The sequence below is a fragment of the Columba livia genome, chromosome 28 (assembly GCF_036013475.1).
Source record: "Columba livia isolate bColLiv1 breed racing homer chromosome 28, bColLiv1.pat.W.v2, whole genome shotgun sequence".
NCBI classification, from domain to species: domain Eukaryota; kingdom Metazoa; phylum Chordata; class Aves; order Columbiformes; family Columbidae; genus Columba; species Columba livia.
The window spans coordinates 804379-828182 of NC_088629.1; the positions used below are offsets into that span (position 1 = coordinate 804379).

A 23804-nucleotide genomic window follows, 5' to 3' on the forward strand; every position below is an offset into this window, starting at 1 on the left:
TCGTGGTGATCGCAACCCCCAGCTACCCAGACAGACAGACTGACAGCTCAGCGGGTGGCATGCCTCAGCTGAAGCCGATAATTAGATTTATGGCTTTAGTTCTGTTAGAGATCCCTTCCGACAAAAACTCTCATTATTGTGTTCCGTTAGGGTTCAGCATCCTGCTCCCAGACACGTTAGTTTTTGTGACGCTGTTCCCAGACACGGGAGAGCAGAAACACCTCGCGGGAACCAGCGCTCCCGAAGCGCGACATTTGACAACAGGACTTTAGCACGCGCGTTCCGGCACGGATTTCCACTGCAGCTCCTCATTTAGAGCAATGGCAGCTTAGGAATCACTGCAATGACCAGGGCACAACATCACTGCAGCCACAGTTTGCCCAGTAATCAGCCCCTGCGCCAGAAAGCTTAGAAACAAGAGGAAAGTGGCTCCACATGTCCTGGGGAGAGCCCAGGGCAGGTAGAAACACACCCGTGACTGCGTTTGTTGAGATTACAGCCGCTTTGTGTAGTTAGAGAAACATAAAGCGGTGAGCTATAGGGCCAGATCCTCCTCTGCGACCTCCAGAAGCTACTCTGCCCCAAAGGATGTAATTAATTACTATTATTACTCGTGTATTTAGGAAATAATCCTCTATATTTAGTAAATGTAATAGGATAAGAAGAGTGCTGGCCCTTTGGGGAGCAGAGGGTGCGCTCGGCAGGCAGCTCAGCCCTGCGCCGCACCAAGGGGGGATTTTTATCAAGTTAAACTAAAAACCAGTGCAACAATTACAATGGTTTACAGGTTTTCTTTTTTTTGGTCTTCTTAGGCTACGAAGCGCAGAGGTTAAATGATATAGAATGTGGTCTCCTCAAATGTTTCATGAGAGAACAGAAAGAGCAATATTGTTCACAGAAGATTCTTCCCTCTCCCTTCCGGGTACGCTGAACTTTCACTACCTAAGGGCAAGGTCTGATACTTTTCCTAGACTATCAAAAATACAGTTCCCAAAATCCCGTGCCGGGGGCCTCAGTGGTGTGCCAGTCCTCAACACCACAAAGCAGCAACTAAACCCTTTGGACAGCTCATTTAGAAGACTGAAGGTAGAAGAGAAGACAAACATGGGGTTTTTTTCTGGTAAGAAATGTGTTGTACTGATTTCCCCAGGCTGACGCATACCAGACAATGCAGAACAAGCTCCTCCGGGCCGTGAGATGAATGGGGCCTTTCAGGAGCCGCACACTGCGCCGCTTGTTCCCGAGAGGAGTGCTGGCTGGTGGAAACCTTGCAGGAGCAGAGCGGGAGCAGAACAGAGCGGGAGCAGAACAGAGCAGGAGCAGAGCAGAGCGGGAGCAGAGCAGAGAGGGAGCAGAACAGAGAGGGAGCAGAGCAGAGCAGGAGCAGAGCAGAGCAGGAGCAGAGCAGAGAGGGAGCAGAGCAGAGCGGGAGCAGAACAGAGCGGGAGCAGAGCAGAGAGGGAGCAGAGCAGAGCGGGAGCAGAACAGAGCGGGAGCAGAGCAGAGAGGGAGCAGAGCAGAGAGGGAGCAGAGCAGAGAGGGAGCAGAGCAGAGAGGGAGCAGAGCAGAGAGGGAGCAGAGCAGAGAGGGAGCAGAGCAGGAGCAGAGCAGGAGCAGAGCAGAAGCAGAACAGAGCAGGAGCAGAGAGGGAGCAGAGCAGAGCAGGAGCAGAGAGGGAGCAGAGCAGAAGCAGAACAGAGCAGGAGCAGAGCGCGCTCCTCTGTCCGCCAGCTCCAAAGCGCCGAGCCCCGCACAGCTGTTCTGTCCCGCGCCACCCACCACGCACTTTTATCACATCATCTAGAGAAGACATGATGCTGTTTAGAATGAAAAATGCCCCGCGTCGATGGGCTCGGCGGGCAGGACCCTGCTGAGCGGCAACGCAAAGCAGCTCGGAGCTTGCAGAACCTGGCGCGTGCTCGGAAAATCACAACGCACTCAGGAGTTGGGCTCTAACTTCTCATCTCCAATGCTCCCGACGTGAATCGGGAAGCAAACAATATCTTTAGAATGCAGCCTCTGTCATAGTTCCCTGACGAAGGACAGAACAATTCCTTGTTATTTGTAACTCCTGAATGTTGTAAAGACAGGGCTATAGATGAAGCAGTGTGGAAACTATGTCTATTTTACAATGTGGAACCAAAGAGTTCTTCAGATCACCTTGAGTTCTCCAGGCATCATTACAGACAGAAGCACACGCTACTTATTTTGCTGCATTTTCACCCTTACCATACCACGTTTAATGGAATTAATATAACCAGTGAGCCTGGAACTTTCCAAAATACACCATTCTAAAGAGATTTTTGACTCCTTTACAGTTAGAAGCCAGTTCAAAGATAATTTACCTGCGAGTCCCTCCCCCGGCAAGACAAGGCGGGTTCCTGGTCGCACTCTCGTGTGTTTGATGCCCTCTAGTGCTCGTTCTTCCTGAGCCAGGGCCCAGGTCCCTCTGCGCTGCCTCCAGTTTCCAAGCAGAACCTGTACAGACGTGGTGAAATAACCATCAGCCCATTCGCACGGAGCTGCAACTTTGGTTTGAGCAACTTCTCCCGTCTCCCTCCCTGTTCACCGAGTGGCAAATGAGAAAATAATGCAGGTATCGCAACAGCACGTAGGTGGTTCTATGAGGGGCCCAAGAGATCAGTTTCCCTGGGCATGCACAAATGAATAGAAAAAGCTGCACAGATAAGAGCAGGAAAAGCAGCAGCCGCAGGAGGGTCCCGGGGCCGTTCCAGGCACCTGCCAGAGGAGGTCACTCCACAACAAGAGACAGGAGATGAACGTTCATAAACCAGACACTTCCCTCCGGAGTTTCCAGTGTCTCTGACACCAGTGCGGCTCTGGTTCCAGTGCGGCTCTGGTTCCAGTGTGGCTCTGGTTCCAGTGTGGTTCTGGTTCCAGTGCGGCTCTGGTTCCAGTGTGGCTCTGGTTCCAGTGCGGCTCTGGTTCCAGTGTGGCTCTGGTTCCAGTGCTGCTCTGGTTCCAGTGCCGCTCTGGTTCCAGTGCCGCTCTGGTTCCAGTGCGGCTCTGGTTCCAGTGCCGCTCTGGTTCCAGTGCCGCTCTGGTTCCAGTGCCGCTCTGGTTGTGCTCTCGCAGAGCACAGAACCACTGTGGATCCTGAGGGCCGGGGTTTCCCCCAGCATGATGTTCAGGAGCAACACCGGCTCCAGCCACGGCGGATGGTACAGATCTTAGTGCTGGTTTTAGGGGTTTTGTCAGGTTTATTGCTGGCTTCTGTCACACAAGACAACTAGCCCTGGTCTTTGTCTTTGCACATCCAAGCAAGCTTTTCATTTCCATGATTAATTCAGAATATCCATGAGTAATTCCACTGCCTCAACTTTAAGTGTGTGGCCAACACTCAGATTAAAGAACCTGTCTCGTTCTCCAGCTCTCCCTCACCTGCCCTTCCCTCTTCCTAGAACACGTCTTTCCTTTCTACACAGCGGGCAATATTTGCACTAACCTTGCGTATCGAACTGATGTTCCCAGTGAAAGTGCATCTTCTATTCCATTAGAAATGCAGGTGTACTAGACAAACTAAAAAGAGACCAATCTGGGGAAATGGCGAAAGTTAAAGCACTTCAAAAGACTTGCAGTAAAAGAGACTGCAAATTTCCAAATGTAATGGGTTGTCTCAGTGGGCGTTCCGTATTACCATCTTCTTTATGATTCCTTACTTTGTTCTAGGAAATATTTTTGCTTTTCAGTAGTATGATGTTCCTGGAATCTTCTTTGTAGTGAAAATGCTTAACCGTAATGTAGAAATTATGCAGCAATTTAAGCCTACAGCTATTCAGAGACTCAGAGCAGAAAGCCATCAATATTCTTGCTCCTTCCACCCCTCATTCTCACCGAGGTACAACTAGTGTGCTCGTGAGGAACTGGAGCTGCCTGTGCAGAACAAGAGGAAAGCCCCTCGTGTGATCTGTGCAACGCGCTCGTGTCCGAGATCTCCCTGCCAGGCAGCCTCCCTGGCGCTGGCCACGCACACCGGCTGGGACCAGACACCCCTCGCTGCACCCGAGCAGCCTGTGCTCCAAAGCAAGCCAGCCCCGAGCACGCGTTCAACACCAACAGCACAAGAGGAAAAAACCCACACAACCAACCAACCGACCAAAAATAAACCCTGTATTTTGAAATAAATTCTTTGAAATTCCTTCTCCAGCAATTATTTGAGAACACCATTTGCATAAAGAGCATACGAGCACTTTATGTTGTCCTGTACCCTGTGTTCCTTATTGTGCTGTAACTAAGAAAACCCATCACACCAAGCAAATACAGAAAGAGCAGCACAACGTAATTTTACTCTTGTAGGGAAACTCAACAGTGCTTCACCCAGGCAGAGCTGAGAACTCCCATTTGCTACTCCTCACATGATGATTTGACTGTAGAAGGAAATGCACATCAAACATCACGTTTTAACATATGTTACTGTAGGGAAAACAGCTCTTTTTTCCCAACACGAACCCGAAGATGAAGTCTGCGGTCATTCTTTTCCTAGAACAGAATCCTCTTCCCCAGCGCCAAGAGTTCCCAGCTCTTCTGCGTATTGTGGTTTGCATTTGCCTTGTTGTCACGGCCGTACGGTTATTTCTGGATTCTCCCTCATTTTGGCAGTCCCATCAGAAGCACGAGGAAAGGCTTTCCTCCGTTATTTTGGGGGCTGTTTTTTCTTTTTTTTAGCTTTGTTTGAATGAGACACACACACTCAAAGCAGAAACTGAACGATAATGGTCAAGTTTCCAAACCAGAGGAGCATCCCCCAAGAGATAAAGCCCGAACTCCATGAAGAATCTCCCTCCATTTGCGCCGGTCCTGCCCATCAATGAGCGGCAGCTGAAGAGTGTGCACCTCAAACACGGTGTGATCTTACCCAGGCTGCACAACTACGAGACTCAGAAATCAGAAGCAAAAATAACAGAAGCATTATTTTTATCTCATAACTTCTAAATTGATCTCATTCTCTGGTTCAGACGTTTGTCATGTTTATGATCAGTGAAACCGGTATTTTTTTCAGTATACAGAAACAACCCTCGCTGCCAAAATCAACAGACAGCGCTCTGTTTACTGCTCAACGCGGCGGTTTTCATGTTGATCATTCTCATTACTTCATCATACAGCTCCTGGTATTTCACACGTTTCTCCAAGCCTGAACTGATGTGATTACACAGGAATATCAGCTTCCACTTTATCACAGAAAAACAGATGAAGAAACCTGAAATCACGCTCCCCGAAGAACAGACACCGAGAGCCCCTCGTGTTTTAGATCCTCAACAGGGAGGATGGGGAGCAGAGGTGGGGGAAAAAGCCCAACTCCTCATCTTGGAACGCGCAGGAACGGCACGGGATGGTTTTATTAGTTCTTGCCTATGTCACAGATCAAAGGAATCCCTTCTTATGTAAAGACCCACCTGCACAAGGGGTAAAATAGTGGCTAAAAGGCGCCTGTCCTTGGCAGGTCTAAACCCCTTCCCTTGGGCAGCGCACCCAGCGCTCCGCTGCCCTTCGACACGAGCACCCGCTTTCCCAGGAGGTACCGCCACCCCTTCTGGGGACTGCGACTGTAGCAGATTTCACTAAAATTAGGCGATAGCTGCTGTGGGGAAGGTGAGGAAAGGGGAAAACTGTGTCCCAGCTGTGCCACCTTTCCTTGGGAGAGCAGGACGAGTTTGGGGAAGAAATAAACTGCACATGGCGGCATGAACTGCCTGAAAACAAGTTAAAAGAAATGCTCGTTCTAGAACCCAAGCCCATGGTTTTAGGAGATTAACCTGCTGGTTTCACGGTATCATTTTACACTGGGAATGAGCCGTTTAGCGGGAGCTTTCCTCACCTCTCCACGAGCTGCTCCCAGCGACCTGCCCGCCTGGAAGGGGCGAATCCGCGGCGGGAGGAGCCGCTGGGGACCGGGCATTGTGAGGAAACGGAACGGCCATTACGAGGAAACGACCATTCTGGGGGAACCGGCGGCTGGGGGCAACGGCCGCTGCGCAGAAGCGCCCGCTGAGGGAACGGCCGCTGTGAGGCACCGGAACGGCCGTTGCGCGGAAGCGGGCGCTGAGGCAGCGCGCGCGGCTGGACGGGCCCCGGCGAAGGGGCGGAACTGCGGCAAATCTCAGCCAATCAGCCGGCGGTGTTGGCAGCCCGGCCCCTGCCGCCCGGGGCCGTGGGACCCCGTGGGTGCCGGTTTCCCGCTCTCGGCGAGGGGGGGTTGTGTGCGGCCCCCCCCCCTCCTCGGCGCTCACTCTCGTCCTGGCCGCCCCTGCCCCTGAGGAAGGAAGGGGAGGGCAAGCAGCGCGACTGGAAGGGGGAGATAAGGGCCGGGAGGGGCGGGAATGCGAAGGAAGGGGCGACAGAAGCGCAGCCGGTGAGGAGGAGGAAGGCGCGGGAGGGAGGAACCGCACGGCCGCGGGCTTCCCCTCGCTGCGACAAAATGGAGGACGGCAGAGCCCCCGGGATCGGCTGCGGACAGCGGGCTGAGGCGGCTCTAGGCGCTGGAGAGCAGGTTTCCCTCCGTCCCTGTGTGTGTTTCACAGCAGAGACGCTGTGGTTCGTGACAGGTCACAACAGGCCGCTCCGCTCCGACACAGCCCACACACCGAGTTCTTCCTGATGTTGAAGACATGCCGGCACAGCACTTACATTTTCCTCATCCCCTTTGCCATCCGTGGACCAGAAGGGAATGGCTTGGGTTTGGTTGACATCTAAAGTATCCCCCAAAGGAAATAAACTTCGGTTAACAGTCCTAAAGCTCAGGTTCCCCAGTTGGTGCAGAGGGAGCAAGATGGGGCTTTAACTGAGGCGATTCTTAAGAACACCCCAGAAAACCACCCCCATTTCTTGGCTAATCCCTCATTTAGCAGAAGAAAAGCCTGTTTCGTTACTGCCTTTCTCAAGTGCGTCCAGGGGACGTTTGCCAAGCGCGCTGGACTGAGCCCAAGCGGCAGACAATGCCGGGCGAGCTCCAGGGGAGAAGCTGCTTTTTCAAAGCCGTGTTCCTGCCTGAGGAGAAGCTGCTTCCAAAGGGCTGCTGGGGACAGCAGGCAGGGCTGGCGAGCAGCAAAGCGCAGACGGGCTCCCGAGTCTCCTTTCTGACTCCAATGGTATGGATTTCTGCGGTCCATAAAAGCCGTGTCAGCTCCAACACAACATTCAGCTCATCTGCAAACGCTCCGAGAGAACGCGACATCACTTGGGCTTTTCCACAGCGACTTTCCTCAACGTTCCAAGAACTGAAGTACCGCAAAGTCCAAGTTCAGGCCCCAGAAAGCTCCACAATTCTAGAGGTTTCCCCAACAACAGATGAACAATCGCCTCTTAGTTGTGTAAGAAATACATTCTCCACAGCTGCACGTACTAAAAGAAGTAATCCAATACAATAGTCTCATTTATTTGAAATAATTCCGTCTGAAAACTTTTTAATTTAAAATTTACAGCACACGTGGGGAGGAAACATGTTTTGTTACAACTAAAAATTCTCAGAAGAGTGCTGCAGGGTTGTTCTCTTTAATTTAACACTGTCATGGCTTTATTCAAAACACGGTTGCACAAAATCAGTTACTCCAAAGTTTAAGGAAAGAGTTTGATAAGGAACCGAAACACACTATATACATACTGCCATACAAAGAGCATTAAAATAGGACAAAACCTCTACAAAATATAAAACCCACCCGTACATATTTGCATGAAAAGACCACCCACCAAGCAAAAAAGTTTCAAAAGTTAATCTGGAGGCTCTGCGTCACTCATTTGTTTAAAAAAACGCCGTTTAATCGCATGCCAAGCTGACAAATGTGGGACTCTACTTAGATGGTAACGCTGAGGAAAAGACGAAGTTCCGCAGGAAGTGAAGCTCTGTGCGAGGCTCAGGTCTGGAGCCGGAGCGGCCGGGGCCGCCAGGTCGGGCTTAGGAAGCGTTTAAGTCTGCGGGTCCCAGGGAAGCTCTGCCCACCCTGCCCAGTTTAGTCTGGTCCGTCCCATCCGCTCATCCAGTGTCACAACTGGACGCGCTCAAGACCAGCGCTCAAATCACCTTAATCCAGCAAAATAGAGTGGTTTGCCATTTAAAACTAATTTTATATGCATCAGGAAAAGAGCGTTAAGGACAACCCCGACAACGAGGTACTTTACGCTTATAAATAATAGGTTTCCATCACTTGCTGAGACTAAGAAAAACCAGCAAAAAGATGGGCAAAGAGTTTTGTAGCTCGAAGCGGAGCACAAAGCAGGCGCCTCGACCAGAGCCCCGCGACACGATGGGATTGCACTTCCCTACGGCTTCTGTTCATTGCGTATGCACACACGAACACGGGAGCTCAGGCTGCGGCTGCAGATGTGGTTTTACCTCTAGTGTCTTTACAGGTATTCATTAAAAAACCAAATGCAAGCCCACGGAGTCGGTTATTTCCGAGGATTGCCCGACTCGTTTCCCTCAGGCGCCGCTAACGGCTGAGGATGCTTTACAGCTACGTGAGAAACTACCCGTTAAGGCTCTAGTTGGGGGAAAAATAACCCAAAAACACACGCACAAGGAATTGGGCTTTGCAGAACTTCAACCCTGCAGTATCTACCCTCGATTTAGAGTTGGAAGTCACGTTTAAACTGCTAGTGTGTGAAATCCCTATCCGATATTCACAGGTAACCCATCCGGAGGTGACCGGCTCTTCCTTCGGGCCAGGAAACCTCCCTCTCCCCCCCGGTGTCTCCCCAGTTTAATGGCAGCTATTGTCAGCCAAGAGATACAAAAATAAGTCTCTCCAATAAAGCTGTGTGTGATATTTGGTTCAGTACCTACCGTGAAACAATGTCAATTAGTTTGATACCCAGACAACTGCTTTAAACCCCAATCAGGACCGCAAGAGGAACGCTGGGCGCTGGAACTTGTTCTGCGGTGGCGCAAACAGAAAACACGGATCCGTTGGGGCGCAATTATTGAGACGCGTTGGCCACGATCGGGCTGCTGGACACAAGACTCGTCCGCGCATCTCCTGCACTTGCGATGGAACAAGTTTCCACAGCCATTCCGTATAAAAAACCCTAAACTATGAACTAGTATTGTACACGAACTCAAATGTTTTGCCTGCAACCAGATTTAAAAAGTTTACAAGGTGACCTGCGAAGAAAGAGCAACTGCTGGTCATCTTTCCCCCTTCGGTGATTCTGTAAAAGCGTGGGGGGGTTGTTTGGAAAATAATGTGCTTAAGGAGTTACCCGTTAACTTCTGCACCGAAACGCAGAGATTTTCCAGCCAAACGCCATGATTGCTGCAGAACTCCCAAAACGACAACGCGAGAGCAAAGGGAGCCAAAGTTAACCAAGACTTGTAGCCAGACGGTTGAAAACTACACATTATTTGCTTTTGTTCATACCTGCAATGACTATTTCGGAGGAAATGGAAGGATTACAACCCTTTCAGTTTGCCAAGATACCTTCTTGAAGGTACCTGTCCCAGCAAACACGACCGGAACAAGCAGGGAAACCCAGGTAGACTTTACAACGCAACACGCAAAACGGGACAGAAGACTTGAAAAATATGACAGGAGTCACGTTTTCAAAGGCTGAAATAAAGGTGTCATCCAGTTGGTGAGTTAAAATAGAATCCCTGCTAAGCTCAGACTAGAGTCTCGTTCCAAAGAGACTGCAATTTGCCGTGTAGCATTGTTGAGCTCAGCTTTCTAAGTATAAAAATCCTAAAATCTTGAAGGAAATTCCCAATATTAAACCCAGGTGAACGGGTGTTGAACTCCGGCTACCGATGACCAACACAGCAAGCGTGTATAAAATTAAACATCTCCAGTCCAGGTCTAGGGGGAAAAACTTGACAATGGCTTCAGTGATTATAGGGCTGAGAATTGTTTTCTACATACAGGTTCACTACCAGGCTATTATATCTTATTTGGAATGATAAAAAGGGCAAGAATAGTAAAACCACACTTCTCCTATAAAAAGTTAACATATTCTCTTCTGTAGGGACATCTATGGTACATGGAGACATACAGATCTGCATAATCACTATTGCGTATTCGGAACTGAAGAGTCTGGTCCTACTGGTGTCTCTACCAAATTAATCCTCCTCTTCCTCGCCTTCGTCTTCGGGCTCTCGTTTCCTCTTCTCCCCTCGCACGCCCTCTGCTAAGGAAAGAGGGACCAGACATCTCATTAGGTTCTGCTCAGACATCGCAAACCATCATTCTGCTTCAGAGAACGGCACCGGGGCAGCTGTTTGTGTGCAGCTGACGCGCTCGGTGCTCTAACGGCTCTCAAGAAAGACGCGTTTACAGACTAAATAATTCACACAGGCCATGTTAAACCAAGTTCAAGCTGAGCACGGGATGTTCCATACAGGAAAGGTCAAGATGAAGTCGACTGATTAAAGAGTGTTCCTGTTAACACGCATTTCAGATCCCGTCCTCATCTCTCTTGAACCTTCCGGGAGCTGCAAACACGCTGCCCAGACCCGCGGCTTCTGCGGATACCCCGAGAAAAGGGCCCCGTTCTCTCACCAACAACCCACACGAGCAACTCGCATTAACACGGTGGAGCTTGTTCTCAGCGTCGCTCCCCGTTGAGCCAGCGGACTGTGCGCTCTTGTGGTGGAACCGTGAAATGCAATTTGCTCCAATCTAACACATTGATTTTCCAGCAGTCATTTCCTGCCTCATTAGCCATCCCGCCCCCCCGCTTTGTTTGAACAGATTCAAAGGCCATGTTTGTAAAAAGTGAACAATGAGCAGCGCTACATCAGAATTTCAGGTTTTCCAAGCGCAGGATCCATGTCCAAACGCTGCTCCGCTCAGCCCAGCGCGCAGGGGTGACGGGGCCCAGGCCGGGAGGCGGTCTGGGCTTTATCTGCAGTTTACAGACACGGAGCTGGGCCTCAGGGTTCACACAGCCCTGGGCTGCCCAGCGGAGCTGAAAGGAGAGTTAAGAACAGGACTTCAAGTTCCGCAAGACCCGTCAGTTACACACACTGGCTGCGCGGGGCCTTAGAGCAGCAGGAAGCACGCGCTGCTTTGGGGTGAGCTTGTGTGCGCCCGACTTCGGAGCAGTCATCTGTGAAATGGGTAAGTTACAACCCTTCAAAAAAACACCAGATAGACAAAATGTGACCGGAGTCCCGCGCTGGGCCGTGGGACAGGAGTTTGGCTCCTCAGGGCTCCTTCTCAAGCCGAAAAACAAATAACATCTGCAAAATCTGCACAAGAGTCCCCGTCCAGGTTGGGAAATGAAACCTGTGGAGGAGATGGGCTATCACTTCGGAAACGGCTTCAACAGGAGACTTTGAAAACGGGCATTTCTTCCATGGTTTTATCTGACAAGCGAGGAGACAAAAAACACCAAGCGCTGCACAGCTATTTGATGACCTGCTCGAGCTCTCGCTAAAACTGATCCTAAAATACTTCACGTACCTTCAGAAACGGCCCAAACCCCGACTGATGCCGTTAAACTGCACAGCCCACACTTGCAAAGAATCAATTTCAAGCACAACTTCAATAACTTGGAGAACTTACCTTCTTCCTCCTCATCGCCTCCTTCTTCAACGTAGTCATCGTCGTCATCTTCATCCTTGACAAAACCGGGAGATATCGTTACCATTGCTGTTTATCAGGTGTTGCTGACACACTGATCCTGAGCAGAAGCTCCAAAAACGCCACCAACTCTGGTCAGGGGTCACGTCCCACATGTGCCGCTTGTTACGGGACGTTGGTGCAAGGACGGGCAGCCCCACGTGTCACCTCCCAGCCCCGTTATCAGCTGGCCCGGTATTTTAATTTCCTTTTTAATTGCAAAATGAACTGAAGAGGCCATGACAACAAATAAACAAACACCTTTGATGTTCCTTTTCACCCACTGATATTAAAGGCCAAGGAAGGCGAGAGAGAACCGTTAATATCCTCACAAAATAATTGTTTCTATGAGTTGTTGGGGTTTTTCCTCTTTTAAAGCTGATATAAACCAAATAACGGGCAGCCGCGGGAAATTCAGGAGCGGTGCAGGATCTCTGCCCCACGGGCACCGCGTCAGGCCGCGGGGACACCGTCAGCTCTTGCCGCTCTGCCCATCTGCGTCACATTCCACGCGCGGGGTGAGGGAACAAGTCACAACGTGAACTATCAGAGCGCCCGGCCGGCATCGGCCCTTCGCACACAGGAGTTGAACACCACACTGGATTCACTCATCGCAATTAGAACGGCACGTGATTTTCGCTTTGAAAATCCAGAGTAGCGCCAGACTAGATCTCTTTCTGAACTTTACATACTGCTAAGTTACAGTTCGTTTCGCAGCGCTGGGGGGAACGGCTCCATAGGCTCCAAGAACAAAGCGGCTTCGCCGTTCTGCCCCGGGAAGGGCTGGGACTAAAGGGAACTTGGAGGGTAACACCAAATCCACGGGTGGTTTCTCCTCATTTCTTGGATTTGCTCTATTTGACAAACTTTACCTGAATCTCTTCCTTCATCAGGTAGGAAAGACCAACTTCCTCCTCCTCTTCTCCCTCCCCCAAGTCGGAGCCGCCGTCGTCTTCATCGTCTTCCTCTTCGTACTCTCCGGGAGGCCCAGCTTCATCCTCATCCTCGTCCTCGTCGTCTTCGTCTCCTTCTGGAACGACGGACACACTTAGACGCTACAAGCTAAGTTGGTTAATTCCTCCTCGCACAATTTGCACCCCGGCTCACTCCAGCTGGAACGCTTTTCTCCATTTGTAATGCAGGCAGCATGTGGGGAACGAGCGTGATTTTAATCACGTTAAATATTTATTTTAACCCATTTCCCTGAAGAAAGGCCCCCGATGTCTGCACCGTTCTCCCGCCTGCAGCAGCTCCGCGTGCGAACGCCTGCGAGGGAGCTGGAAATGCGCCTAGTGGAAGGGAAAGAGCTTTTCTATAGAATCAAACCCTCAACTATTTAAAACTAACTTACCATGTTGCGTTTTCCCGTTATTTAATCACTCGCTAGTCTCTATGAAACACCTACAGCTCCAAAGAGATTCTCTCCCATTTCACATCAGCGTCTGGAGCATCTCATCAATTTCAGTTGAGCCAATTACAAGAAATGACAAGGTGATTCAGCACCTTAATTCGTTTTCAAGTTAATAACCTATTAATCTACTTTTAAATACTGGGTTTATTTTCACATTCCAAGTATAGACTCTGGCTTTCACTGCGGTCTTTGAAACACAGGCCCCAAACCGGGATGTGTCTGAGTACTCGGCAGCAAAGCCCTTACAAAAACCAGTCAAATTACAGTTTTTCACCCAAATCACACGTCTGGCCCCTCGCTTTGTACCACTCAGTAGTTCTAGAAGTCGTAGCCAGTTTTTTACCCTCATCGTCATCATCTTCCGAGTCGGGCGCCTCGTTGTCCTCCTGATCGAAGCCGTCCAGGTAGGTGATCTGCTGCAGCAGCTCGAAGATGCTGTCCCTGTAATCCTCCAGGTTCGTGATCTCACAGTTGAACAGGTCAAGGCTCTTCAAGTTCTTGAGATTTTGCTGAAAATAAACCCAAAAGAGGTTTTTCCCCCATTTCCTGATTGCGGCACTTGAGGTTCCAGCGCGGTCGCAGCCCCGATGCCGTTATTAACCGCAGAGCCGCTGCGGGACGCGGTTCGTCCCATCCCTTCTCTGCAGCGGTTTGCTCCCAACTCCCACCCGCCGCCGTTCGCGGCACTCGCAACAACAACCGCCGGCGCTTTGGCGGCACCACTCGCACCCAACGCACCCTCGGCGCCCCAGACCACGGTTTTGGGGTCGTTTGCTGTTTGTTTGGGCAATCGCGGCCACGCTCGCTCAACAGTTGGACTCACTTCGCTACGGCACCTTGCGAGGGCAGATTTCCAGCCACCATTTCTCAACAATCCGGATGAGTTTTTCTCTCACCTTTCGGACTTTACCCACGTCCAGAACGAGCCGCCTGCCTGCCTTGGCAAGATCGAAACCCTGCTCCTCTAAAGCCCTGTCCCTGCTGTAATTCTGGGTTCAAACACCATTAAAGTAGATGGAGAATCTTTATGAGCACTTTTAAAAATCCGCAGCCTGTGTCTAAGTCCTAAAACCCCCGATCAGCTAGAAAAACGGGAGTGAAACAACTTGGCTTTTGTTTCCAAGACGAAGCAGAAGCTCCAAAACGTCCTCAGTCCGTCCCGCTCCAAACAGAGGGAGCTGGACAGCGGCACATCCACAGGACCAGCACTAATCACCGCCACATTTAATTAACCCCGCCAGGACCAGCCACAACAGCGACAAACCCAAAGGGTTTCACCGCTTGACAGACCCGCTCGCGCCCAGCCCTTCCAGCTCTTTGCACCATTCCACTGCAAGAAACACTACATTCATTCATTCCTGAGTGAAGAGATAGCATTTAATGGACTGAAAGTTTTGATCTGTACTCACAAGAGCTTCCACAGTGCCGAGATCTTTGATTTTGTTGCCGCTAAGGTTGAGATAGGTGAGATTTGGACACCGCTCCGCCAGCACCTCCAGCCCTCCTGAAATGACGTTGTCGCTCAATTCCAACTATTACACAGAAAAAGATTAATCAATTAAACCATTAAACGCTTGGCTTTTTACCATCGGAACCAAACCGCACCGTTTCCAACCGCTCGCTCTTTAACCCAAGAGTTTAATCGCAAAGTTTCAACCCGAATCCAAACAGTCCCACAAGTCAACGGGCGCTCATCGCGTTGAGCCTCGCCTGCCAAAAAGTTACGTTTACTTTGAGAATTATTAAGTATTCTTTAAAACTTTGCGGGTTTGCTACTTCGATTTCAAGTTAGGATTAGCATTTATTGTCCTAGGAGCTGTTGGCCAAGCCCCACTTGGCCGTAATTAACTGGAGGTACCCAAGGCAATTTGAGAGGTTAAATTAAGCAACTGAAGCCAACGGACGGACGTACCTTTCGGAGCTTGCTGAGCGTGGGGAGCTTGGCCAGCGACGTGAGCTCCACGTTGGCCATGCTGAGGAACTCCAGCTCTTTGAAGGAGTCGCTCAGCCCCTCGATCTCGCCGTTGCTGGAGCGGCAGTTGTCCAGCACCAGCTCCGTCACCTTCCAACGGGACACAAACCGCTCGTCAGCCCGACCAGCCCCAAACGGCTCCGCTGAACCGACTCGGGCACCGGCAAAGAGCTGCCGGGTGTAAATTTAGACTTGGGGTCCGAAATCACTGACACCCGCCTATTGAAATTAGGAAACGCAACGGCTTCTGGTTCCCCTGAGCGTCCTGCACCACTCGGCCCGAACTCTGCCCACCGACACTCCCGCCCCTCGAACACGAGCGAACCGCTCACTTGTTCCTAAAACGCTCATAATTTAATGGTGCAGCTCCAAACCGCCCCGTTCTGCCCGAACCCCAAACCCTCCGGCTCCAGGAGCGAGTCGTGCAGGTTCATTAAAGCCAAATTAAATAACTCCCTCGTGCCAAAGCCACGAAAACGGCAAGATAATCGATCCAGGTCGCGTACTTTGACAAGCGGTAACAAGAGCACCCGATTCATCTGAATTACTTTATCTCCAGCGGAACATACCACTCATTAGCGAGGCCGCTAACGAAGCGACCGGACACTTTTAAATAAGAACATTTTAAGAAGCCTCCGAGGGGCCCAATTTCCCAGCTCTGAGTCAAATCTGACTGGTTTTAGGTTTTTCTAGCAGAAAACGCAGCTCCAACCATCCCCGAGTTCCAGGTGCTCCGAGCTTCGCCAGAGGCCGCTCAGGTACCAGCGAAACACGCGCCCTTGGGGGAAATGCACTGGTTTAGGCACTTTTTTCCCCCAAAAACACCCCCCTACCAGTCAAGCGACCCCCAAGCGACAGCGACGTGTCCCGGCTCCGCTCCAGGCGCTGGTTTGTGCTTGTTTGTTATTTTTTCTCTTCTCACCGACCCCAATACAAGCCCAGAAACACGAGTGGGGCTCCTGGGGGGGGGGGCGCGCACGTGAGCTCCCAAATTTCCAGGTTTTGGGGTGTTTTTTTTAGTATTTTTCCAAAGGAACGGGAAGTTGGTGGCAGAGGGACGCGGGTTAATCTGGGGGTGGGGGTGGGGTTTGGGTTTGGGGTGGGACCCCCCCGGGTCTCCTCATCGCGCACCCGGCGGGAAGGAGCAGAGAAAAAATAATAATAATTACGTAAATGTAATAATTAACGAAAAATACGCGGGCAGGGCGGAGGGCGCGCCCGTGACCTGTTTACTCGCAAGTTGGCGGCGCGGGATTAACGGCGGGCGCGGGTTGCGGAGCCGCCCGCGCCCCCCGGCCCAACTTCGGGGGGGGGCCCAGGGGCGACCCCGCGGCGGGAAGTTGGCGGGAAGCGGGGGGGGGGAACGCGGGTCCCGCCGCTCCGGGGCCGCCGCTTCCGCCCGCGCCCCGCGGGGCTCCTGCGCCACGCTTGACCCAGATTCGGCGGCGCCGCCGGGCCCGCCTGGCCTGAGGCGGCCGAGGCCCGGCCTGCGGGGGCGGGAGCGCGGCCCGCCGCCCCGCCGCCCCTCACCTTCTCGGGGGCCCGGTTCCGCAACTCCAGGATGATGCGCTTCTTCATCTCCATCGCTCCCCCCCCTCCTCCCGCGGCGCCGCACTAGCGAGGGAGGGCGAGCGGGTGACCGGCCGCGGAGTGGCGGGGGCGGCCGCGGCCGGGAGGCAGAGGCGGGAGTGGGGAGGGGAACGCCGCGGGCAGCCGCCGCCGCCCCGCTCCGCACGCAGCTCCGGCCCCGTCAATGGCCGCTCGCACACTGAACCTCCATGACATGGCGCATGGCGCCCCCTCCCAGCGCCACGCCCCCGCCCCGGGGCGGGGCTTCCTCCGCGCCACAGCCATTCTCATTGGTCCCGCCGCGCTGCGGGGGGCGCCGCGCCATTGGCTGACCGCGCTGCCCGTCCGGCGGCGCGGCCGTTTAAAGGCGGGGAAAAAAGCGCGGGGAGGGCGGGGTTTGTCTTTTCGCGCGCGCGGGGGCTGGCGGGAGCGGCGCGCCGGAGCACGTGGTGGCGGGGCGGTCACGCGTGGGGCTGCGCGCGGCGCGGCCGGGCGCACGGGGAGGCGGCATTTTGCGCGTGGCGCTTTGCACGCGTGCGTGGGGCGGGTGCTGCGGGGCCGGTTACGTCGGGGGGCAGCGGCGCTTCCAGGGGCGGGTTCCACGCTGTGTCCCCTGTCGTGCGGGGCTGCGGGCGGCGCTTTGCGTGTCCAGTCGCAGCGCCGTGAGCTGCTCGCGAGGTCTGCGCTCCCCACTCCCTCCCGCTGCTGCACGCTGGCGCGGGGGGGGCTGCATGGGCGCCTGCGTGTCCTGGCGGGGTGTTCGCTCCGTGCAGCGGTTTGCAGGCGGGGGATTACACGGGGGATCTCGCAGGAGGGGTTTTGCACGCAGGGCTGCAAGCAGCGCTGCACAGCGAGTGTTGACCCCACACGGTGGGACTTTGCACCGAGTTTTCCTGCACGGGGACCCGCAGGCAAGTTTCTGCATGCGGGGCTTTGCACACCTGGCTGCGTGGGCTGCAGGTGCGGGTTGCACGCCGGCGGTTCCACCCTCTCCTGCGGGCAACGGGGACGCTGAGACAGGCGCTGCCCAGCCCGGCGTGTGCTGGCAGAGCCGCTCTGGTGCGTCCTCCGCGTGTGCAGCGGCAGCGGAGCGAGCAGAGCTCACCGCAGCCAGCAGCGCCGCGCTGGGCGCTCTGCTTCGCGTTCCGATGCTGCCGCTGCGCCGCTCGCGTCTCCTCGCCAGTGGTTCCCCGGCCCTGCGGTCAAAGTCACCAAAAAGCCACAATTAGATGATGTAAAAACTCCTCCGATGTGGAAACGTGCAGGGGGGACGTGACAGCAAAGCAGAACCTGCTGGGTCTTTGTAGAACAAAGCTGCCGTCCTTGCTGTTAATTTGCGTTATTTTATGTTAACATGCACAAAACCAGCTTTGCACATATATCGCGGGAAGTAGATACAGGAGCAAACAGCCGTGCAACTGCGTAATTCTTTAATTTGGAGCTGTATACGGTTTATATACCTCTGGAAACACGGAAAACTTGTGCTGTTTAAAGCTCAATGATATTTGCTTGTTTATGTAAAGCTCGGCTCCTGGCGGATGCTGCTCGCCAGCCGCTGAACCGCGCGCCCCCAGTGCCGAGCGCAGCGTTGGCCCCTCCGAGACAAGCAATTCTAAATGTTTATACGTTAATTCTTTTAACCGGGAGACATAAACAGCCGGAGATTTTGGCAACTCGGTGGCAGAACAAAAAAGCAGCAACGTGTGAATCTGCTGGTCCGTTCAACTTTGTGTAAACCCAGTGGAGCAAATATTTCCTGTTTCAGGAGTGAACGTGAGGGTTCAGCCGGTGCTCTGGTTATTGAGAAGGGGTTAAAAATGGGCTCAGAAACACCCGATCCCGGCCATATTTGGTCTGGAAGGTGGTTTGGTTTATTTTAGGGGGTCTCCAATGCGAAGTCGCCCATGGATGGAGGAAAAGCAAGGGGGGTTTGCTGAAGGGGTGTGTTGAGATGCTGCTCGAGGTTCTAAGGTCCAAAATCTGGATTTATCTGACAGCTCGTCTGGAAATGCTTGAAAATAGACACCGAGGAATCAATGGAGCTGCGGGAGGATGTGACCCCGAGTCCCTTCGCTGCTCTGAGGCCGCAGAGAAAACGGGAGAGTTAAGGAATGAAAGGAGAATTCTGCCCTTGGGTTTGGTTTGGATCCGGTTGCGCCGTGTCATGCTGGTGGAAACGGTTCATGTTCCCGTGTCGGGGCTTGAAGATCTGAGGTGAGGTTGGTGTTGATGGACGTCCCGGGACATGAGGGCAATAACTATAAATGGTAAAGGCAGATGGGTCGCAACCCTCGTCAGGAATGGGTTAAACCTGCCCAAAGTCAAGTGTCCTTCCCCAAAACACCATCCTCACGCTAAAAAAGAGGGTTGTGAACCCTGAGGACACGAGCAGCACAACTGATTTCTCCAAAGGATTTGATAAGGAAACACCAGGGACCTTGAGGGACCTTCTTGGCTGGGGCAGGTTTGCAGAACCAGAGGGAAATCCTCTTTGTGCTCAAGCAGCTTATCCCGGCAGGTCTGGGAGCTCTCCGGGGCAGACCGGGCGGCTTGGGGCCGGGGCCGCAGCGTCACGCCAGAGACCAAACACCGATTGTTAGTGATGTATTTATTTTATTGGCAGGAGTTCATATTTACAACAGAATCGTAGGAAATGGGAAGGGACCGAGTCATCCCAAAGCTCCTTGGCGCTCGCTCGACGTTTCTGCCGCCGCCGTGGGCTGGAAACCGGGGCCGTGAAGTCACGGTGGCGCTGAAAGCGGAGGCGTCGCTGCCAACGCGGTGACCGGTCTCTGTTCCGTTCTCTGCTCCCGGCTCCGTAACGAGGGGAAAAGGTGAGGAAGCGGCTGCCACGTCCTCCCATTGTGTTTCCAGCCGCACCGCGGGATTTGGGTGCACCTGGGGGGCCAGAGAGCTGGAAAAGAAGGGATTTGGGGCTTTGAGCAGCGAAGGCGCCTGGGGCTGAGCTGAAAGGGTCTTCGCACCCTTGGGTGCTTTGGCAAAATACCCAAAAGCGTCTTTTTCATATCGTTAGCAATGCAAAGCTGCGCTGGTTGTCCCTGGCGGGGTTTAATGGCGTTTCAGCGACTTTGCAAAGCCGCAGGGCAGGGATTGAGCTTCCCTGCTTCAGAATGATCTGGAGGTGGGTGTTGGGACCCGCGGGTCCCGTACCTTTGGGGTCAGAGCAGCAGGCGCAGGAGGGCGAGCAGGACGAGGAGCGGGAGGTGGCAGCGCAGGGACGGCCCCAGCGACTCCTGCAGCTCCTGCGAACCAAGCAGCAAACCGCCCGCTGTTAGCGCCCCGAAATCCAGCCCCGACCCCCCCGGCTCCCGACTGACCCTTTATCTCCGGTTGTTTGCGCCACAGGCCCCGCTTGTTGGGAAACGGGAAGAAAAGGACTCACCTCGTCGGGATACATGGTGGGTATTAACGTGGTGTTGTCCGAGTAGTATTCTACCGTTGCGTACAAGTAATCACCTGCAATTAGAGCGTTGTCCTGATGAGTCTGCGTGAGTATCGAGTATAACGAGGCATCAGACCCACTCAAGCTATTCTATTAATATCAATTAAGACCCAGCGTTGATTCTAGAGGTTGGAAACTGCATCGTGGAGCGGGGCCGCGTGTGCAGCGATGGCAGCGGCTGCGCGAGCGCTTTGTTGGGCAGAAATCAAAGCGCGTCTCTGCCCAGGAACGTCTCCCAGGGCTGTTCTGCCCTTCCTGCATCTCAATCATTATTTTTACCTCGACAAGAGGTGATTTCAGACAATCGCAAGAACCCTGGGGGCAGAAAAACACCTTTTAATGCTGCTTTTAACCTTGCTCATGTTTTACACCACCCTGCTCCGAGCATCGCTGAATTTATAGTGACCAAACCTAGTCAGTATTAGGGATATATTTCCTTAGATGGTGACATTATTACCGGGGGACGTTTCCCCTCTGAATAGCCAACATAACTCAGATTAATCCTAATAACTCGGTTAATTAACCGCTGCTTGGCCTGGGCGCCCTGGAACCAGCCGCACGGAGCCAGTTCATCAAACCCTCGTCATTTATCCTGGTTTAATTGTACAGGTGTTCCTGCAAAGCTCCGATGTCGGGAGGCCCTGGGCAGCCCCTTCATCTCCTTCGTTCTCCTCCGAGCTGAAATCTCAGCGGCTTTCGGCGCCTCCGCATCGCTCGTGATGGGCAAAGCACCATTTCTGGCCCCGCGTATTCCACGGGACCCGCGGAAAACGGCGGAAAGTAAGGCAAAACTTCTCACTGAAGCGCGAGGCGTAGTCGTACAGGAAGTCGGTGATCTCCTCGTCGTCTGCCGCCTCGGCCTCCCCTGAAAACAGGCAAACAACACGGCTCGAAAGGAGAATTTGGTTCCCTGGGGCCGCTATAAATAGATTTGTGGATGGATAAGTCACGTCAAGTCGCTCGCTTCCCTTTTTCAAGCACAGACGGGTGCTCTTCCTTTCAGGCCCTGACAAAGCAGCTTAATAATTGGGGATATTGCTGTTATAATAATTGCATATTCATGGCTTATACAATAAGAGAGTCGTAAGAATAAGATGATAGTCGTAAGAATAAGATGATAGTCGTAAGAATAAGATGATAGTCGTAGTAGAAGATACTTTTTGATGCTTATATGTGTTCTTATGTGCTCATATATAAATAGAATATTAATGATAGTCTTAATATTCTAAGTTGTGCTCCTACGCTAACGATGCTGTTAATTGTGCTCAGGGCCAGCGGTGGATCCAGGTACCGGCTCTCAAGCTTTTCACCATTTCTCCGCGTCCCAGCTCGAGATCTCAGCACCAACCGAACGTGGGATCCGCCCCCGTCGCCCCCCTGAGCTTTTGGGGCAGTTCAGCCCAAACCTGGGATCGCTCGGCCCTTCCCACGCCCCGGCGCCCCCGGCTCCTCCTCCGCGGCTTCGCTGGGAACGTTCCTCCCCGTTTATTTCCACTGGAGCCGCGCTGAGAAAAATACCGCGGGGAAGCAGCTGGACACTCCGACCCCTCCGAACCCCCTTCGGCCCCAATTAACTGCAGGGTAATTAGGCAGCTCCGGGGCTTTCCTCCAGGAGTTACCCCAAGCGCCCACCTCGTACTTCAGGAAATCCTGTTTACTTTAATCTGGTCTATTTATCCCTTGCCTGGGTCTCTCTTAATCACTCCCAGCTGCATAGCGGGAATTATTGTGCGTGCGAGATGGGAAACGTTATTATCAGATTGCATTGTCTGAGCACAGCCCGGATCCTCCGAACACAGCCCGGATCCTCCAAACACAGCCCGGATCCGGCAAAAATAGGCTGGATCCTCCAAAACCACACTTGAGAACGCAAACCCACACTTCAGCCCCCAAACACGCTCCATGCTCTTGGCTATATTCTCCAGAAACACACTTTATTCCCCAGCCTGTGTTCTCCAAACACACTCTATATTCTCTCTATATTCTCCCCAAACACCCTGTATTCCCCAGCCTATATTCTCCAAACACACTCTATATTCTCTCTATATTCTCCCCAAACACCCTCTATTCCCCAGCCTATATTCTCCAAACACACTCTATATTCTCTCTATATTCTCCCCAAACACCCTCTATTCCCCAGCCTATATTCTCTCTATATTCTCCCCGAACACCCTCTGTTCCCCAGCCTATATTCTCCAAGCACAGCCTCTATTCTCTCTATATTCCCCCAAAACGCACTTTCCCGTCACTTTTCCCAATTGTGTCACATTTTCCTTTTGCTCCCCAGTGTCCCAGCGAGCACCCCGAGATTCGCAGGCTCCGGCGCCCGCCCCGCGCAGCATCGCAGCAGAAACGGCCCCGGACAGGCAATTAAATGGAATTACGAGCCGGGAAAATACAAAGAACCAAATCAGAGGAACATATTTACCCGGTGAAACCCGCAGGAGCAAGAGGAGCGCGATGAAGAAGCTCGTCATGGTGCGGCCGGTGCGGCGCCGGGAGCGCCGTGGGGCAGGAAGTGACTGCTGGGGGGGCGCGCGCCGCGGCTCGCCGCGCCGGGGGCTGCTGCGGACGGACCGACGGACGCGGCGGCTGTGGCGCCGGGGGGAGCGCTCGCCGTGCGGGGATTGCCTTCCCGACCGCTTCGATGCGAACCTCGGGAAGTTCGTTCCCTGGGGAGGGTTCAGTCCCGCGAATGGTTTGGATTGTAAGGGAGTAAATGCGAGTTGTTAACAGCGAGTCCTCCGGGTGGGCGGGTTGTCAATTATTCACTATTTCTTATTACTTTTGAACGGATAGAACCCCCCGGCCGGGCTGGTTTAGGGGCGCGGGCGCTGCTTTGGCTACATCACAACTTCACCTGCTGATTTTCCTCTTTTCTCTCAAAATAACCCCAGAAGATGTTTCTGGGAAGAGAAACAGGTAGAGGAAGAAACTCCGACTGTTCCGCTTTGCGGGAAAACCGACACCAGAAAAGGTGACGTGATGCTGGTGGCAACTGGTGTGGACTGGGGCGTGGAAGGAGCAGGAGGTACATTAGGAGGACTAAACTGGTGTAAAACCGGTTCCAGAGCAGCTCGCACAGCGATATAAATCAGTTTTTGGGGTGGAAATCTAGACGTTTCACCCAAGACGGTTTGTTCTCCCAAGTGGTGCGTGTGTGACGCTGGGATTTGGGGGCTGGAGGATGGAGCTGGGCAAACCGAGCCTAAGCAAGAGCCAGCTTAAAGAGAGGAGCTTCCTTTTGAGATAGAAGGAAGGTTTACCTGGCCAGAGATTGACTTGCCAGGTGCAGCCCCGGTCGTTCGCCATCCAGGCACCTTCTCCCTGAGTTAAAAACCAGTTCCCAGCCCCACGTTTCTGGGTTTTGTCCCCCCCGGGGTCCCGGCCCCGCGGGACGGGGCTGCCAAGTTCCCTCAGCCGCTGGGAAACGGAAGCGGGAGTTTAATGACAAACAGCTGCGCTAAGCCCGGACTAAGGGGGGGCACGGGCTGCGGGCGGGGGTGGTGTAAACCGAGGTGGGGGGGAATAAACCATGGGGGGAAGAAATAAAGCACGGGCTTCTCCAGCCTTGCGCTGGGGCTTTTAAACCAAGCTTTGCTGTTGGTTTTAAACCAAGGATCCCAAGGGATTTTAAGGCAAGGATTTCTAGTGATTTTAGCCAAGCTTTGCTATTGATTTTAAGCCAAGGATTCTTATGGATTTTAAGATGGGGATTCCTATGGATATTAAGCCAAGGATTCATATGGATATTAAGTCAAGGATTCCTATGGATATTAAGCCAAGGATTCCTATGGATTTTAAGCCAAAGATTCCTAT

The 23804-nt window shown here is 53.0% G+C and overlaps 2 protein-coding genes and 1 long non-coding RNA gene across 17 annotated transcripts in view; 1 reads left to right on the plus strand and 2 right to left on the minus strand.

Annotated features, from left to right (window-relative positions):
* The window catches only part of LOC110359654 (uncharacterized), a 22871-nt gene extending 16673 nt beyond the window's left edge, over positions 1 to 6198 (minus strand). Inside the window, exons 1-3 of one of the 7 annotated variants that reach the window (XR_010468356.1) lie at positions 5837 to 6198; positions 2346 to 2478; positions 1163 to 1800 (exon numbers count right to left, since the gene is read on the minus strand). Coding sequence is in view for 4 of the 7 variants with exons in the window: in XM_065042878.1 (XP_064898950.1) it covers positions 1073 to 1800; positions 2346 to 2478; positions 5837 to 5917 (942 nt within the window). In the remaining 3 variants the exon portion in view is untranslated. Of the gene's footprint in view, positions 1 to 1072; positions 1801 to 2345; positions 2479 to 3466; positions 3598 to 5836 lie in introns of those variants that run through there. The other 6 variants (XM_065042878.1, XR_002414978.2, XR_010468355.1 and 3 more) reach the window with 6 other exon arrangements.
* A 1174-nt stretch (positions 6199 to 7372) lies between these two features.
* ANP32E (acidic nuclear phosphoprotein 32 family member E) lies at positions 7373 to 16781 on the minus strand. 4 transcript variants are annotated; one of them, XM_065042883.1, is made up of 7 exons: positions 16484 to 16781; positions 14894 to 15043; positions 14391 to 14513; positions 13325 to 13490; positions 12443 to 12600; positions 11514 to 11568; positions 7373 to 10134 (listed from the first exon to the last, which is right to left on the minus strand). In XM_065042883.1, the coding sequence occupies exons 1-7, from the start codon at positions 16535 to 16537 to the stop codon at positions 10067 to 10069; spliced, it is 774 nt and encodes a 257-aa protein (XP_064898955.1). In that variant the 5' UTR covers positions 16538 to 16781; the 3' UTR covers positions 7373 to 10066. The 4 variants fall into 4 exon arrangements, with proteins under 4 accessions (XP_064898955.1, XP_064898958.1, XP_064898956.1 ...); XM_065042886.1 differs by having other exon boundaries at positions 7373 to 10131; positions 12443 to 12597; positions 16484 to 16777; XM_065042884.1 differs by having other exon boundaries at positions 12443 to 12597; positions 16484 to 16775.
* LOC110359653 (uncharacterized) lies at positions 15043 to 22724 on the plus strand. 6 transcript variants are annotated; one of them, XR_002414973.2, is made up of 4 exons: positions 15043 to 15711; positions 18520 to 19356; positions 19889 to 20765; positions 21255 to 22724. It is a non-coding gene; the product is annotated as an uncharacterized LOC110359653 (long non-coding RNA). The 6 variants fall into 6 exon arrangements; XR_010468357.1 differs by lacking the exon at positions 15043 to 15711 and adding an exon at positions 16913 to 17581; XR_002414976.2 differs by lacking the exon at positions 15043 to 15711 and adding an exon at positions 16913 to 17482.
* The last annotated feature ends 1080 nt before the right edge of the window (positions 22725 to 23804 follow it).

Excerpts from the sequence above, each read along its gene's own strand:
- ANP32E (XM_065042883.1), bottom strand. The coding sequence starts at position 16,537 with ATGGAGATGAAGAAGCGCATCATCCTGGAGTTGCGGAACCGGGCCCCC. Across the intron at positions 14,514-14,893 it reads CGCTCAGCAAGCTCCGAAAG|TTGGAATTGAGCGACAACGT; the intron begins GTACGTCCGTCC and ends TCTGTGTAATAG. Across the intron at positions 12,601-13,324 it reads GGAAGATGATGACGATGAGG|AAGGAGACGAAGACGACGAG; the intron begins GTAAAAAACTGG and ends CCGTCGTTCCAG.